The following is a 17,218-nucleotide window of genomic DNA, read 5'->3' as shown; positions in this document are numbered from 1 at the left end:
AAAAAAAAAAAAAAAAGACTGAGGATATGGCTCTGTGGAAAAGTGCCCCTGTGTTCAACCCCCAGTATTAAAACAAATAACAACAAAAAGAAAAAGAGTCTATATTAAGGGGCTGGGGTTGTGGCTCAGTGGTACAGCACTTGCCTTGCATACATACACAAGGCACTGGGTTCATTCCCCAGCATCACATAAAAAAACAACAACAAAACAAAAAAATAAACAAAATAAAGGTATTATGTCCGTATACACTAATAGTATATTAATAGTTCTCTCTGTATATTGGGATTCTGGGAAATTTTATTTTACTCAAAATATTTTTTTTTTTTTAGTTATAGGTAGACACAATATCTTTATTTTATTTATTTATATGTGGTGCTGAAGATCGAACCCAGGATCTCACATTTGCTAGGCGAGAACTCAACCGCTGAGCCACAACCCTAGCCCAATATTTTTACATTTTGTATTTAAATATTTCCTGAATTTCCTAAGTTCTATAATCAGGAAATGACAACCAAAACAAAAAATATTAAAGCAAATCCCTCCCAAACAAGACATTTTAAAAATTAATTAATTTAGTACTGGGAATTGAACCAAGGGGGAACTTTACTGCTGAGTGATACCCCTGGCCCTTTTTATTTTATATTTTGAGGCAGGTTCTTGCTAAGTTGCTGAGGCTGGCCTTGAACTTGTGATCCTCCTGCTTTAGCTTCCTGAGTTGCTGGGATTGAAAGGGTGCGCCACTAAGTCCAGCAAGACATGATGTTTTGGTTAAGACTCATGTATCTTTGTTATTAGTTTTCTTTCAAAATAAAGTTTTAACACATACAAATAAGAACCTCATGTTTTTCTGAGAATATTTTCCTCTAATACTGATGCTTTGTTGTATTCTAAATTATCTTTAAGAATTCAGAAAAATTACAGCATCCCCCAAAAGTATAACAAGTATCATATTTGAAGTATAAATATATATTTATTATCATAACAGGGCTCTTGATATATCTTCTTTTCTACCAATCCACCCCCCCGCCTTTTTTTTTTTTTTTTTGCAGCGTAGGGGATCCAATCCAGGGCTTTGTACATTCTAGGCAAGTGTTCTACCACTGAAGCACATCCCTAGCCCCTCCTTCTTTCTAAAATACTAAAAATAAAAATAAAAAGCTTCTCATTCACTCTAGAATTAAAACATTCTGTTGATAAATTCCCACAGAAATCGAAATACAAGTACATAAATTAATATATCTTGTTTTTTCCTCATGTTGCTGGGGATCAAACCTATGGCCTTGTGCATGCTGGGCAAGCACTCGACTCCTGAGCTACAACCCCAGCCTATATTAACATTTATTTTTTTTTTTGGTACCGGGGATTGAACTTAGGGGCAGTTAACCACTAAGCCACATCCCCAGCCCTTTTTTATGTTTTATTTAGAGACAGGGTCTCACTGAGTTGCTTAGTGCCTTGCTAAATTGCTGAGGTTGGCTTTGAAGGAGATCCTCTTGCTTCAGCCTCATGAGCTACTGTGATCACAGGCCAGTGCTACTGTGCCTGGCCTAAATTAACATTTCTTGGGAGTAAAACACATTACAAAGACACACCTCAAGTGTCAGACAACACCTCAGAAAATATTACTTTGGACCTACTGCATAGAGGTAAAAAGGGTGAACAGAAGGACACAAGATAAACAAAAGACAGGGGAAAAAGAGGAGTCCAATTTCTCTTGAATTTGATTTTTCTTGTATTTTTACCAAGAGGGTACAATTAAAGGACTTACTTTGTAAAAATCAAGCCAATGAAGACTTTAAAAAGAGAAATAAAAGGCTGAAGATCCAATTCTATAGCAAATTAATGGTTTGCAAATACATGTACACATACCTGGCAGAGCAGTTATGAAATCCCTTTGCAGCATAGGTTTAAGATATGAATTTATGTGCCCATGTTGGTAATGACACATTTGGGATATAAGATGTTCCACAAATTCAACTTGATCGGACTCTGACCACTGCTCAAAATATTTGACGCACAGTTCCTTTTCCTTTTCATAGCTTGCAGAGAGTTTCCGTTGCTTGGGTACGATCATACTGGAAGTGCCATTGGCAAGTTTTGTCTATGGAAGGGGAGGGATTAAAAGAAACATTAACAGTAAGTACTGAAAATGAGAGAAATATATATAATTCTCTGGTCTGGCATACTGTATTATGCCTTTATGATTGAGCCCACTGTTATTTTGGTGGTATTGGACATATGTGAACCACTATTACATAGAAAGCCACAGAAACACCACACTAAGGTGGTAAATCAGGTGTATTTCAGGAAGACAAGAAGAAAGAAAAGCAAATTAGCTTTTTGGGGGTGGTGCGGGTAGAGGGATACTGGGGATTGAACCCAGTGGAGCTTTTCCACTGATCTATATCCTCAAACATTTTTATTTTTTTATTTTGAGACATGGACTCACCAAGCTGCTGAGGATATCACTTAGTTGCTGAGGCTGGACTTGAAATTGAGATCTTCCTGCCTCAGTCTCCTGAGTTGCTGGAATATAGGCACGCCTCACCATGCCTGACTAATTTGCTTTTTCTTATATAAAGCAGCTATTGGATATTTAGACAATTACTTGCTCATAACTTAAATTTAAGGGTCAAATAAGAAATCTTCCATGCAAAGAAAGACCAATTAGTATTGTCAGACTGTGGTACCTTTGGACATAAACTTAAATAACACTCGCATGCTCAATCTACCCCTTTCCTTCCCAAAATTCTATCTTCACAGTCATCAAAATTATATGCCACACAGTCTATTTTATTAATTAATTCATTCAGTAAGTATTTACTGAGCTTACACAGTGAGACAATCACTGTCCTTGGTGCTAAAAATATAACATTGAACAAAAAATGACAGTCTCTATCATCATGAAGTTAGAATCTAGTTTAGGAGGCACATTAAAAACATAAGCAAATAAATAGAAAATATAACACAGATAATGCTGTGAAGAAAAATAAAGCAGAACAAGGGGACAGGAAAAAAAAGGAGATGTTATGATAGGAAAAATTCTAAGATGGTCTCCCAAGATTCTTGTCCCCTGTTATATACATACCTTCCCCTTAGTTATTCAAATAAGCAGTGGTGTAGGTACTATTGTGATTAAAATAAGGACCCAAATCAGTTGACCTTAAGATAGGAAGATGAAGGGCTGGGGCTGGGGCTCAGTGGTAGAGCGCTTGCCTAGCATGTGTGAGGCACTGGGTTCAATTCTTAGCACCTCATATAAATAAATGAATAAAGGTCCATCAGCAATTAAAAAAAAAAAAAGGAAGATGACTCAAGTGGGTCTAACCTAATCCCATGAGGCCTTTCAATGCAGGGAGTTTTCTCCAACTGATTGCAGAAGAGGAAGGGAGGCTTGTGGCAAGAAGAATGTGGTCAGCTTCTAGGAGCTAACACCAGCATCCCTGCTGACAGCCAGTGAGGAAGTGAGGTCTTCAGTCCTGCAATGACAAGTAACTGAAGCCTGCCAAAACAAGAATGAGATGAAAAAACTTTCCCCCAGAGCTTCCAGATGAAAACTCAGCCTAGCCAACACCCTGATTGATTTCAGCTTTGTGATACTGAGTAGAGAACACATCCATGCTGTGCCAGACTTCTGACCTACAGAACCAAAGCTAATAAAAAGATGTTGTTTTAACTTGCTATGTTTATGATGATTTGTTATGTGGCAATTAAAAAAACAAGCTACCTGGTCAGAGTTTTCCTAAAGAGATGACATGTGAACTAAGGGAACTAGACATTTTGTTACTTGGGAGAACAACGGTCTAGACAAAGGTAATTTTGAGAGCAAGTCCTGGGAGGCAGTTTGACTGGCAGGGTCAAGAGGGCCTGGTATGGGCTGGGGTTGTGGCTCAGTGGCAGAGCACTTGCCTAGCACATGTGAGGCACTAGGTTCGATCCTCAGCACCACAGAAAAATAAATAAATAAATAAAGGTATTGTGTTCATCTACAACTAAAAAAAAAAAAAAAAAAGAGGGCCTGGTGTGGTTCTCTTAAATGAGCAAGAAGAAATAAGGCTGAAGAAGTAGTTGAGCTTATCATCTAGGTCATTTAGGTGGTGCTAACAAATCTCCAAACATGTACCCAAACAATTCCAGTACTCCTTCTCCAAGAATGTTGCCCTTCCCAATAAGAGTAAAATTCATATCCTATCCTTCAAATCTGAACTTCGACTAACAGAATGTGGAGACAGTACCACACAGGAACTTCTAAGCCCACGTACTTCTGCTTATTTCTTCTTAAGAGTTTTGAGCTACTATGTAAGAAAATCAGGCTGCCCTGCCAGAGGGAGTTGCAGAGGATGAAGCTATGCACAAAGACAGACCACAGGGAGAAGCACCCAAAAGCTAGAGAGTAAAAAAAGCACAGTGGAGGACCCTGTGTAGAGATTAGCATAAGGAAGCCAATTAAGAGACAACTTCAATAGTCCATGGAAGAGATAAATCTTTTGGACTAGTGTGGTAGCTACAGAGATGAAGAGAAATAATTGGGATTCTTTGAACATTTTGTAAGGCAGATCCAACTGAACATGTTGATAGACTGGATATGAGTATGGGAAAAGAAATGGAGTCAAGGATTGCACCCAAGTATGAAGCTGGAGGACACTAAGAGAAGATCATGAAAAAAGAAACTTGATTTGCTACTCTGAAAACAGTATGATTTTCTATAGAGGATAACCATAATTTAGTACAATTCAGCAGAGAAAGCCATGTTACTATCAAGTTCATTCTTGTTTAGACATATTGGATGTACCATTTATGAACCAAATTTGGATAATCTACTTCTGTTAATTAAGGCACTAGTGTGCTTTCTTTTTCTTTTTCTTTTTTTGCTTGCCTTATTTTCTAAACATTAAATCCTCTATCCAGACCTCTTTACAAGTGCTTCCTGATATACAACTGAAAGTGTATTTTCAAAAATGGCATTAAAGCCATTCTGTTTATAAGGCAAGAGCTGACACCTGTAAACAGCAAGCCCTCGTGTGCACAGTTAGAGTTTTTGTAGCACAAATGCCACTGTTGTCTATGATACAGACTAAAAATGATTAATAAGAACCTTGTTGGACATAGGCCTTGGGGAACTTTGGGGCTGTTTTTTGTGTAGGTTGTTGTTTATATCTCAGCAAAGAAAAGCTCATCAAATGTATTGTGAAAATTTGGCGAGCTAAGAAGCAGGTGAGTTTACAAGTGGCCAAATGCCACTTCTAATCCCAACAACCCAAACTCCTACTTCATTATTGCTTATATATTTTTTATCTCTTAAAAGGTGGAAATGGACCCAAATTGGGTGCTACCTGAGTAATGTTTTCTGGTTAAAGACCAGAAATGTCAGCAACAAAAAGTAACACTCAGCAAAATATATATATATAATCATGGGAGACATGCCTGCAGACTAATAGATAAAACTGCCTTTAGAACTTAAGTTTGGTTATCCTACTGCAGGAGCTAACATTCAGCTGTTTTTTATACCTTCCAGTGATTAAATCATGAATGGGATTTTTAAAAATTGGCTATTTGAAATGAGGAGTAAACTGAGATTTCACATATTTGTGAACTGTTCTGGGTTATCTGGCTAGTGTTACATTCTGGTCACTATCCCCTCAAAAGAGTAATTCTTTTTATAGAGAGACACACAGCTGAGATCCATTATCACCTTCCAATGAGCTACTCTTAATCATGACTCCATAATGTATTGTTTTAAAAGCTTTGGCCATGGAGTAAAAGACCAGTCTCAAATTCTAGCTTCTCAAAATACCGGCTGTGTAACATGGAATAAAAATTTGATCCTGCAAAGAATGGGGAGGAGTTCAGTTTTATCTTTCTATGTCTCTGTTTCCCTCATCTGTAAAATGTGGACTAATAATAGGACCTATTTCATTAGCTTTTTGTGAGGATCCAATAAAAAAACTTACGAAAAGCATGTTTAGCATATCACCTAGCACACAGCAAAGTGCTCAATATACCGATCTTCTTTTTGTGTGGAGCTGGGGATTGAATCCAGGGCCTCCCAAATGCTAAGCAAACACTCCAACACTGAGCTACATCCCCAGCCAAAATTCAACACTTTTTTTTTTTTTGGCAGTGGGGACTGAACCCAGGGGCACTTAGCCATGGAGTCACATTCCCAGGCCTTTTAAAATATTTTATTAGAGACAGGGTCTTATTGAGTTGCTTAGTACCTTGCTAAGTTGCTGAGGCTGGCTTTGAACTTGTGATCCTCTCCCTCGGCTTCTTAAACCACTGGGATTTACAGGCATATGCCACCGTGCCCAGCTTAAAATTCAACACTCCTAATGAATTTATGACACTGTTGGAGTTGAAATTAAATCCTTCTTTCTCGTTTTGTTTTATGTACTTTTTCATTTAATTTTTTATCAAAGTAAATGTGTATATATATATATATGTGTGTGTGTTTATATATGCATGCATAATCTTAAGTGTACAGCTCAATGAATTTTCATGAAGTGAACATACCCATGTAGTCAGTACCGAGATCAAGAAACATCATCCCAAACCTCATAATGTCCTCGTTTTTGTCCTTTTTTAGGACACTAGCCATGCTAAAAGTAACCATAATACTCCTTTCACTTTTTAAAATGTGTTTGTGAAAACCAAGTACACAAAAATATACATAATACTTAGGAATAAAGTTTTACAAAATGTATAATACCTATAAACTATAAAACAATACTAAGGGAAATTTTAAAAAGATTTAAATAAATGGGGAGATATTATGTTCTTAAATTGGATTCAATATTGTTAAGATGTTCATTTTTTCTAAATTGATCTTCAGAGTTAGTACAATATCAATCAAAATCTTAGCAGGCAAATTGACACACTGATTTAAAAATTTTTTATAGAGATGCAAAGGATCTAAAATTAGCCAAAATCATCTTGAAAAATATAAAGAAGACGGAGAACTCATATTACTGAATTTCAACATGTGTAATAGTAATCAAGATATCGTGGCTTTGATTGAAGGACAAAAATCTAAATCAGTAGACCAAAATAGAGAGTCAAGAAACACAAATATCAAGAATGGCACGAAGATAATTCAATGGAGGAATAGATTGCCTTTTCAACAAATGATGCTGCAACAGTGAATATCCACATAGAAAAAAAAGAAAGAAAGAAAAAGAAAAAGAAACTCTTTGCTGATCTCACACCATATATAAAAATTAGATTAACTGGATCCTGGATTTATACCTAGGAGCTAAAACCATAAAGCTTCTAGAAGAAAACAGAAAAATATTGGTCCCCTTGGACTAGGCAAACATTACATAAGGGCACAAAAGCACACAAGCTTTTATGGTAATAAAAGAAAAAAGTTGACATATTGGCATGTGAAATAGCAATCCATGAATGATCAATTAGCATACAAAAAATTGTTCAACCTGCTTAGTCATTAAGGAAATGCAAACGACATTGTATACTACACACTTACCAGAATGGTTAGAATTAAAAAGACTAACAAGTATTGCAAAGAATGGGGAGGAATTCAGTTTCTCTCTCATTGCTGGCTGTAATGTTTAATGGTACAACCACTTTGGAAAATAGGTTCACAGTTAAACATATTTATGATATGATCTAGCCATGCTTTTTTTTTTTTTTTTTTCCGTACCCGAGATTGAACTCAGCACTGAACCAATGGGCCACATCCCTAGCCCTTTTTATTTTTTGAGACAGGGTCTTGCTAAACTGCTGAGGCTGGTTTTGAACTTGCAATCCTCCTGCCTCAGCCTCCACATCCACTGGGATTACAGGCATGTATCACCGCACCCGGCATTTCTACTCTTTAAGTATTTACCCTCCTAACATGAAATACAGTTCCACACAAAGACTTGTTCACTGCTGCTCTATTCATAATAATCCCACATGTAATGATACCAATGCCCATATCAAAAGATAAACTGATGAATTGTAATGTATTTATACAATGGATCTAGTACTCAGCAATAAAAGGAATGCATTAGATACACACAAAACGACAAGGATGAATCTCAAAAACATGCTGAATGAATGAAGACAGTCACAACTAAAATTAGCCAACATAATCTTGAAAAGAGTACATCTTTATGATTTTATTTACATGCAATTTTAGAAACAACAAATCTAAATTTTAGTGAGAACAGAGCAGTGGAACAGCATATGCCTGTAATCTCAGCGACTCCAGAGGTTGAGGCAGGAGGATTGTAAGTTGAAGGCCATCCTTAGCAACTTAGTGAGACCCTGTCTCATAATAAGATATCAAAAAAAGCTGGGGATATAGCAAAGCATCCCTAGGTTCAATCCCCAGTACCAAAAAACAAGCATGCAAAAACCAAAACAAGCAAAAAGCCAACAGCACCAGTACCACCACCACCAACAAAAAACCAGATGTATGGTTGCTTTGGGATGGATGTGGGGGTGGCATTGACTGGGAAGGGTACAAGGGAACTTCCTATATTTTGATTGTTACAATCATATGCAAACTGAAAAAATTCATTAAACTGTATCCTTAATGTCTCTGTAATATTAATTTTATTTGTAACTAAGATATTATATTTGTCAAGAACTTTGAAGATAAAGGTCTTTGTTTTTAAGCCTCTTTCCTCTACAATTTTCTTTATTCAGATTTTTCTATAAACAAAAACACAGCAAAATTTAAATTTGAGAACCTCTGAAAATCCACAAGGACACAGTGAAAAAATACATTTATTAAAAAAAAAACCAAAAAGCTGTATATGAAGAGTGTATGGGAGAGAGGGTAATGGTTATTGCTAGTGGTAGAATTTATTTGGCTTTCTCAAGAAAAGAATGATGAGTCAACCACTACTGTTCAAATGTCTAGGAACACTGCTAAACAGCCTCAGTTTAATGTAACACTAACTTTGTACTACCCCTGCACATCTCTTTTGCTGGACTGATGGACTGGATGGACAGAAAGAGGCAGGCAGGAAGGGAAGGAGGCAGCTGTTAGATGACAGTACACAAAATGAAAGGAGCTGAGTATTTATAGGACTGTCCTCCAGCTTACTCCTCAAAGGCTAAGGGCTAACATTATTTCCCCCTCTGAAAACATTACATGTACCACTTTTAAAACTGCCATGAATTTCTTTGAAGCTGCAGGAGGGGAAAATACACACTTGCAGACACCACTTGGCCTAACCACCACCACTGTAACATGAAATGTGCTACTGACTTTGCTAAATGTATTATGTACAGTTTGGAAAATGTATCATGGGCTGACCGAACTTGATGGTCAAACAAGTTACTTTTAGTTTGCATGTAAACCCTGCTTTAAACAAAACGAAAGATATGATAAGTAGAGAAAGAAAAATATTCTAGGCATAGGACAACATTTGGAATCACGGTTGCAAGGGTTAGTAAGATGCAAATGATAAAAGACATCTAAAGGTTCTGCTTGGCTTTGAGAAGGGCTTTGAGAAATCCTCTGGCATTGAAATAAAATGAGCAAGGGCTGTGCTGGGGATGAGGATGCATTAGGAGAGATAGAACAAGAATTTTGAATAAGGCTGGAACTTCAACATTATCAATCAACCAACTGCCATTTATTGAGTGACTACTCTGTGCTGGGCATTTTACCAGGAGTAAGGGAAACATCAGTGAACAGGCACAGGAAGTTTTTTTTCTTGGGAAGAGTAATAGGAGGAGAACAGAAGAAGTATGTATCAGAAACTGATAGGGACTGTAAGAAAAAAAACAAGATAAATAGGGAGTGAATAGTGAAGCCTACTTTAACTGAGGTAGTTAAGACACAACCCTAAAGGGCAACGTGTGAGCTCAGATCTCCATGATGACAGTCTTGTGAAGATCTTGGGAAGATCCTTTCAGACAGTAAGAACAGCAATTGTAAAAGTGTGTTCAAGTGAAAGACAGAAGGAAGGCCACTATGGCTGGGGCACAGTGAATTATAAAAGGGAAAAAGCAGGTGATAAATGAGGTGGCCTCAGGCCAGGTCCTACAGCCTCTGGGACACCGTAAAGAGGTAAAGAGTTTGAATTTCATCTGAGGTATAAAGGAGAGTCCCAGGAGGTTTGAAGTAGTCAAGTATGACATCATCTGATTTGTGCCTTAGAAAAATTAATACTAGCTCTCATAAAGAGAATGGATAAGGGTCTGGGGAAGTAAGGAGGAGGTAACAAGAACAAGTTGCAATACAAGAGGAAGGTAGACTAATGAGAAGGCTGATAAAACAATCTAGGCAAGAGGTGATGATGGCTAGGATTAAGAGGCAGATTAGCGAATGTTTGGAAGAAAGGTATTTTATTCTCACAAAAGAGGAAAGAAGAAAGGGCCTGCTGAGAATTGTAAGTCAGGGTTATAATATATATTTATTTTAGTATAATGATTTACTTTTTAAAAAATATTTATTTTTCAGTTGTAGTTGGACACAAAACCTTTATTTATTTATTTTTATGTGGTGCTGAGGATCAAACCCAAGGCTAGGCAAGCACTCTACCGCTGAGCCACAACCCAGTCCCATGATTTACTTCTTTATTAGAGCTGACCCTTGAGATATTTAGTCTGGTCCATTAACCTGAATGGGGACAAAATCAGAATTCTTACTCCCATGGCTAGGACAAACAAGGCAAAACTTGCCAGTTTTGAGACAGAAAGAGAGGAGATTTTAAAAGGCCTATTATACTGTATTCTTTCTAGGCTGCTGCCAGGTTTTAGCTAAACAGGAATCCAAAAACATTGCTTCTTCAAGTATTTTTCCTCTATTGCTTCCTTTGATTTCTTTGTAAAAGCATCTTTTAGGAAAAAGTCAACATTGTTTTGAATTAATTGAAAGGAAATGGGATTATCTACATTTTCTTTTTCTTTTCTTTTTTTTTAATACTTATTTTTTAGTTTACGGTGGACACAACATCTTTATTTTATTTTTATGTGGTTGCTGAGGATCAAACCCAGCGCCCCGCGCATGCCAGGCGAGCATGCTACAGCTTGAGCCACATCCCCAGCCCCATCTACATTTTCATTAGGATGAAAAGAAGGACAAGCAAGCACACCTGGGGAAAGAGGTGGTGGTAGTAGGGTGGTCCAGAATAGCCAAAGAACTGAGGTAGAAAAGGAATCTATTGGCACCTGGGTCTCTTTTTACTAGGGAATTTCAAGAGCAATTGAAAAAATTTGTCCATACATTGAACAAGCAGAGAAAAGGTAATGAATGTTCTAAAGTGGGATCATAACTTCCAACATTCCAATTTTTAGTTCTTTCCTTTTTTTTTGGACTAGAAATGAACCCTGGGGGTGTTCAACCTGAGCTACATCCCTAGCCCCACCCCTTTTTTTTTTAAATCTTGAGACAGGGTCTCATTAAGTTGCTGAGGGTCGTGCTAAGTTGCTGGGGCTGGCTTTGAACTTGGGGCCTTCCTGCCTCAGCCTCCTGAGCTGTTGGAATTAGGTGTGGGCCCACCGTGTCCAGCTAATTTNGGGGGGGGGGGGGGGGGGGGGGGGGGGGGGGGGGGGGGGGGGGGGGGGGGGGGGGGGGGGGGGGGGGGGGGGGGGGGGGGGGGGGGGGGGGGGGGGGGGGGGGGGGGGGGGGGGGGGGGGGGGGGGGGGGGGGGGGGGGGGGGGGGGGGGGGGGGGGGGGGGGGGGGGGGGGGGGGGGGGGGGGGGGGGGGGGGGGGGGGGGGGGGGGGGGGGGGGGGGGGGGGGGGGGGGGGGGGGGGGGGGGGGGGGGGGGGGGGGGGGGGGGGGGGGGGGGGGGGGGGGGGGGGGGGGGGGGGGGGGGGGGGGGGGGGGGGGGGGGGGGGGGGGGGGGGGGGGGGGGGGGGGGGGGGGGGGGGGGGGGGGGGGGGGGGGGGGGGGGGGGGGGGGGGGGGGGGGGGGGGGGGGGGGGGGGGGGGGGGGGGGGGGGGGGGGGGGGGGGGGGGGGGGGGGGGGGGGGGGGGGGGGGGGGGGGGGGGGGGGGGGGGGGGGGGGGGGGGGGGGGGGGGGGGGGGGGGGGGGGGGGGGGGGGGGGGGGGGGGGGGGGGGGGGGGGGGGGGGGGGGGGGGGGGGGGGGGGGGGGGGGGGGGGGGGGGGGGGGGGGGGGGGGGGGGGGGGGGGGGGGGGGGGGGGGGGGGGGGGGGGGGGGGGGGGGGGGGGGGGGGGGGGGGGGGGGGGGGGGGGGGGGGGGGGGGGGGGGGGGGGGGGGGGGGGGGGGGGGGGGGGGGGGGGGGGGGGGGGGGGGGGGGGGGGGGGGGGGGGGGGGGGGGGGGGGGGGGGGGGGGGGGGGGGGGGGGGGGGGGGGGGGGGGGGGGGGGGGGGGGGGGGGGGGGGGGGGGGGGGGGGGGGGGGGGGGGGGGGGGGGGGGGGGGGGGGGGGGGGGGGGGGGGGGGGGGGGGGGGGGGGGGGGGGGGGGGGGGGGGGGGGGGGGGGGGGGGGGGGGGGGGGGGGGGGGGGGGGGGGGGGGGGGGGGGGGGGGGGGGGGGGGGGGGGGGGGGGGGGGGGGGGGGGGGGGGGGGGGGGGGGGGGGGGGGGGGGGGGGGGGGGGGGGGGGGGGGGGGGGGGGGGGGGGGGGGGGGGGGGGGGGGGGGGGGGGGGGGGGGGGGGGGGGGGGGGGGGGGGGGGGGGGGGGGGGGGGGGGGGGGGGGGGGGGGGGGGGGGGGGGGGGGGGGGGGGGGGGGGGGGGGGGGGGGGGGGGGGGGGGGGGGGGGGGGGGGGGGGGGGGGGGGGGGGGGGGGGGGGGGGGGGGGGGGGGGGGGGGGGGGGGGGGGGGGGGGGGGGGGGGGGGGGGGGGGGGGGGGGGGGGGGGGGGGGGGGGGGGGGGGGGGGGGGGGGGGGGGGGGGGGGGGGGGGGGGGGGGGGGGGGGGGGGGGGGGGGGGGGGGGGGGGGGGGGGGGGGGGGGGGGGGGGGGGGGGGGGGGGGGGGGGGGGGGGGGGGGGGGGGGGGGGGGGGGGGGGGGGGGGGGGGGGGGGGGGGGGGGGGGGGGGGGGGGGGGGGGGGGGGGGGGGGGGGGGGGGGGGGGGGGGGGGGGGGGGGGGGGGGGGGGGGGGGGGGGGGGGGGGGGGGGGGGGGGGGGGGGGGGGGGGGGGGGGGGGGGGGGGGGGGGGGGGGGGGGGGGGGGGGGGAGCTTGTTATAATGACTAAGGATATAGCTCTGTACAGTGTTTGCCTAACATACATGAGGCCCTGGGTTCAATCCCCAGCACTACGAACAACAATAACAAGAAGACACTCTTGTTAACTTTCAGTGTTTCAAAAAGTAGTCCTTTATCTTTGTTGGGGTAGGGTGGGGAGTAGGCAGTCCAAATAGAAGAAAATGATGACTGAACATATAGAATAGGGCATAAAATTCAACAGAAGTAAACATTACATTTCTCAGTGGGATTATTGCATTAATATTTGAACAGCTTCTATTAAATATGGTTACATATTAGGTGAACTCATAAATATGTCAGATCTGATTAGTCAATGTGGAAGACAGGAAGGGGCAGATTTGTCAGCAGAGAGAAAGTTCACATTATGAATCTGACTGATTTCTAATATCCAACAAGAAAAAGCCTATAATCATTCCAATTCTTTTAAATAAAGCTCACTGGAAAATAAACTCACAGTGTCCCAGTATATATGATTACTTAAAGACTAAACACTTGGCAATCTTTTTTTTTTTCCTACTGTTTACTATGAAGAAAGCCAATATAAAATTCACCAAAGTCAAAACAAAGTTACTTTGATTTCCTGATTTTTTAAATAGTTAAAAGGGATAAAATAATCATTTAACATTTTTAGGTTTCAAAACTGAGATTCTTGTTTTTATAGTGGGCTCCCTCATGCAACTTTATAGCTTCCAGGGTGATAGGTTCTTTTGTTCTAAACCAAGAAACTCACAGCAGTTTAATTTACTGCTACATTATTATAGCTACTAACTACACACACCTCCAAGGCTGGTAAACCCACTGATATAGACAGTGCCACCTTAAAAGGAATTTTGGATGGGTCCTAGTGAAGGGGGGGGGAATAAAAGGACATAATGTTTAATTATAAGAAATGATTGAAATAGGCACAGACATACCCCGGGTGCCTCTGCACTGCAGCAAGCTCTAAACTTGTTATCGTTAATGGTTTAAATTTCACTGTGCTAATCATTTCAGGACACAAGCCTTTCTTGATAATCTAATGAATTATTCCAACATCCTTCAGCAAAAAAAAAAAAAAAAAAAAAAAAAAATCCTCCATGACAGCACTAATTACAAGACGTTTTCCCAGTGCTTATGTAAAATATGACAGAGCAGCAGCTTAGGGAATTGCAGAAAACTGCTTCTAATTTCCACTGAGAAACTGACAAACACCTCTCTTTCATCTCTCCCAGCTCTCAAGTAAGATTTAACTTTCTCATTTAGTTAATTACCGAGTGAGGATCATCATTTCCCCGGATCGGAGCGGCACAGAGCCTTTATCGTGTTAACTTGTGAACTTGATCGATGGCTGCTGCTAAAACTTAATAACTTCACCCCCTGGCAAATTGTAAGATAAATATAATAGGAGAAACTCTGACAGTAAAAACCTGCCAGAAATGAGCACTGTGTTTATGTTTCTTTGCAGGCAGCAAAAAAACAACCGACAGCTTATTACTGGTTGCGTGTTACTTATATTTAAAAGACTCCAGGCAGTTAACTTTCTACATACTGCTAAAAGTTTGCTCACAAGATGGGAAAAAAGCAGTAGTGTTGCAGAATTGGGGAAGTGAGAGAAGACAAAACAGGGAGAAGGGCAAACACAAGGGACAACATATATTGTGTATGATCTCTTAAAATGTCATGTTTATCATATAAAATGTCCAATCAGCATAAATAGGTATAAAAATCCTCTTAAAAATAATTCTGGCCTCCTAAAACATGATGTGAACTATAACTATGAGCAAAACAAGAGAATTTTGCTCATTCAAAATTTTTCAATGACTATGGGTCCATGTCTGAAGAATCAATTAACTACAGAATTCCTAGATCTCTTTTCAGCTAGAAAACCATTCACTAACTGCACCAATTAACTCTTTATGAAACGACTAGTACACTGCAGCAAGAAAAAAAATAAGTAACTTAGTCTAGAATGCTTCATTTAGTGTTTTTTTTTTTTGTTTTGTTTTGTTTTTGTTTTTGTTTTTGTACTGAGGATTGAACCCAGGAGTGCTGAACCACTGAGTCACATTCCCCAGCCCTTTTTTATATTTTGAGACAGGGTCTTGCTGAGTTTCTAAGTGCCTCACTAAATTGCTGAGGCTGGCTGTGAACCTGCAATCCTCCTGCCTCAGACTCCCAAGCTGCTGGGATTACAGGCGTGCACCACCATGCCTGGTTCATTTAGTCTTATATTCATCTTCCTTATCTAGCTTAGTCAATCCAGGGACAGTATGATGAATGTTATCTTTTTGGTCAAATTTGAATCTGAGCTTGGAATTTTAACATTTAACTGTGACAGAGTAGATATTGTGACCTGCAGCATAAATGTTACACTTTTTATGACCAACAATACTAAGGACATCAGGCAAGATGTACCCATGAGGTATAATAACAATCAAATTGCTACTCGCCAATACCTGTTCTTCCTACCCCCAAGACAGGTAACAGGGAGAAAAAAGTTGTCAAGTTTAGCAGGGTGCAATGGTGCCCACCTGCAATTCCAGCTACTTGGGAGGCTGATGCAGGAGGATTACAAATTTGAGGCCAAGCCTGGGAAACAGTGAGACCTGCCTCAAAAAACAAAAAAGTGTTGGGGATTTATTAGCTCAGTGGTAGAGCCTCACTGGGTTCAATCTCCAATACAGTTAAAACAAAACAAAACAAAACAAAACAACAACAACAACAACAAAAAACGGGTGGGGGGGTTAGACCTCACTTCTGAGACTTTATTTAATATCTATCATCTGTTGCAACAGAACCAATGAGCTAAATGAAGGCCCAGTGCTGCAGTCCAAGTGGCCTCTAATTTGCAAGTTGAGAGAATGTGGAAAAACAGAACATAATAGTAACAAACTCAATTCATATTCACTAGAGGATCAAATCTACTCCATTTTGTTTTCTTATAAATTCTACAGGGGTTAAAGCAAAGACAGAACAATTGATTTCTTTTTTCTTTTTTTAAAAAATATTTATTTATTTCTGTATCTTTAGTTTTAGGTAGATACATTAGTTTCTTTTTATGTGGTGCTGAGGATCAAACCCGGTGCCTCATGCATGCTAGGCGAGCACTCTACCACTAAGCCACCACCCCAGCCCCAATTGATTTCTTAAAAATAATATTTATGCTAGACACATTTTGGAAAATATGAAAAATACAGAAGCTTAAAGAACATAAAAATTGCTTATTCCATTATCAATAAATAGACAATGTTCACATTTTGTTGTGTAGGAATCTTTTTGGTCTTCTAAGAGAACTGCTGGTCAATCATTTGATGTATGTAGGGAAGGAAGGGTGTTTCTCTACTATCTATAAAATTCTTTTTCTAACATCAAAAATTAATCCCCGAGGGCTGGGGTTGTATGGTATAGTGCTTGCCCAGCATGTGTGAGGCACTGGGTTCAATTTTCAGCACCATATAAAAATAAATAAATAATGGTGCTGGGAGCCATTAGCCAAGTAGGTATGACAATTTCCTTGCCAGCGTACCCCATGTTGCTGACATTTTGCAGTGACATTGAATGTAGTTGACCTTGCTCAAGGACCAGGGCGGATTAGGGTGTTCCCGGTTTAACATAATCGGGTTTAGGGCGTTCCCAGTTTAGGTTCCAGGTTTAAGGTTTAAGATTATTCCTGCTGGGAATAGGGCGTATCCTGCTGCCTGAGTTCCCCTTGAGTTCTCAGGGGATTTAGACAGTATATTTTGGAGATAGAAGCCCAGTGGAGGTGAATTTGGGAGAGAACGTGGATTTGGGCAGAGAACGTGGATTTCCCCAGAACGTGTCTGTATACGGCTGGTGTGAGTTCGGGAATAAAGAGTTGCTGTTTGAATCTACAAGCTGTGTGGTGGCTCGTGATTTTGTGCCCAGCCAGACTGCGGCATTTGGTGGCCCGTGCGGGGAACTTCTGAAGCTTGAAGGTAAGTGAAATTTCTCACCCCTGAGGAAGAGCGAAAGAATGGGTGACCAATTCAAAAAACAATGTGTTATTGTTTTTATTTATTTTGTTTTTATTTCAAGTTGCCTGTTCCTAGAACTTTCTCAGGCAAACTGGGGAAAATGGTTGACTCAA

General features: G+C 43.4%; 1 protein-coding gene across 13 annotated transcripts in view; it reads right to left on the bottom strand.

The window, feature by feature from the left end:
• The window catches only part of Btrc (beta-transducin repeat containing E3 ubiquitin protein ligase), a 193,417-nt gene that overhangs the window by 33,285 nt on the left and 142,914 nt on the right, over positions 1 to 17,218 (bottom strand). For 12 of the 13 annotated variants that reach the window (XM_015494682.2, XM_048807190.1, XM_048807189.1 and 9 more), the window contains one exon: positions 1,870 to 2,101. In XM_015494682.2, the coding sequence (XP_015350168.1) occupies positions 1,870 to 2,101 (232 nt within the window). Of the gene's footprint in view, positions 1 to 1,869; positions 2,102 to 3,328; positions 3,480 to 17,218 lie in introns of those variants that run through there. The other variant, XM_048807197.1, reaches the window with a different exon arrangement.

This window comes from Marmota marmota, unplaced genomic scaffold (genome assembly GCF_001458135.2).
Source record: "Marmota marmota marmota unplaced genomic scaffold, marMar, whole genome shotgun sequence".
NCBI lineage: Eukaryota > Metazoa > Chordata > Mammalia > Rodentia > Sciuridae > Marmota > Marmota marmota.
Note: the sequence above shows the minus strand (reverse complement) of the source record. Positions and strands in the feature narration are given on the sequence as shown.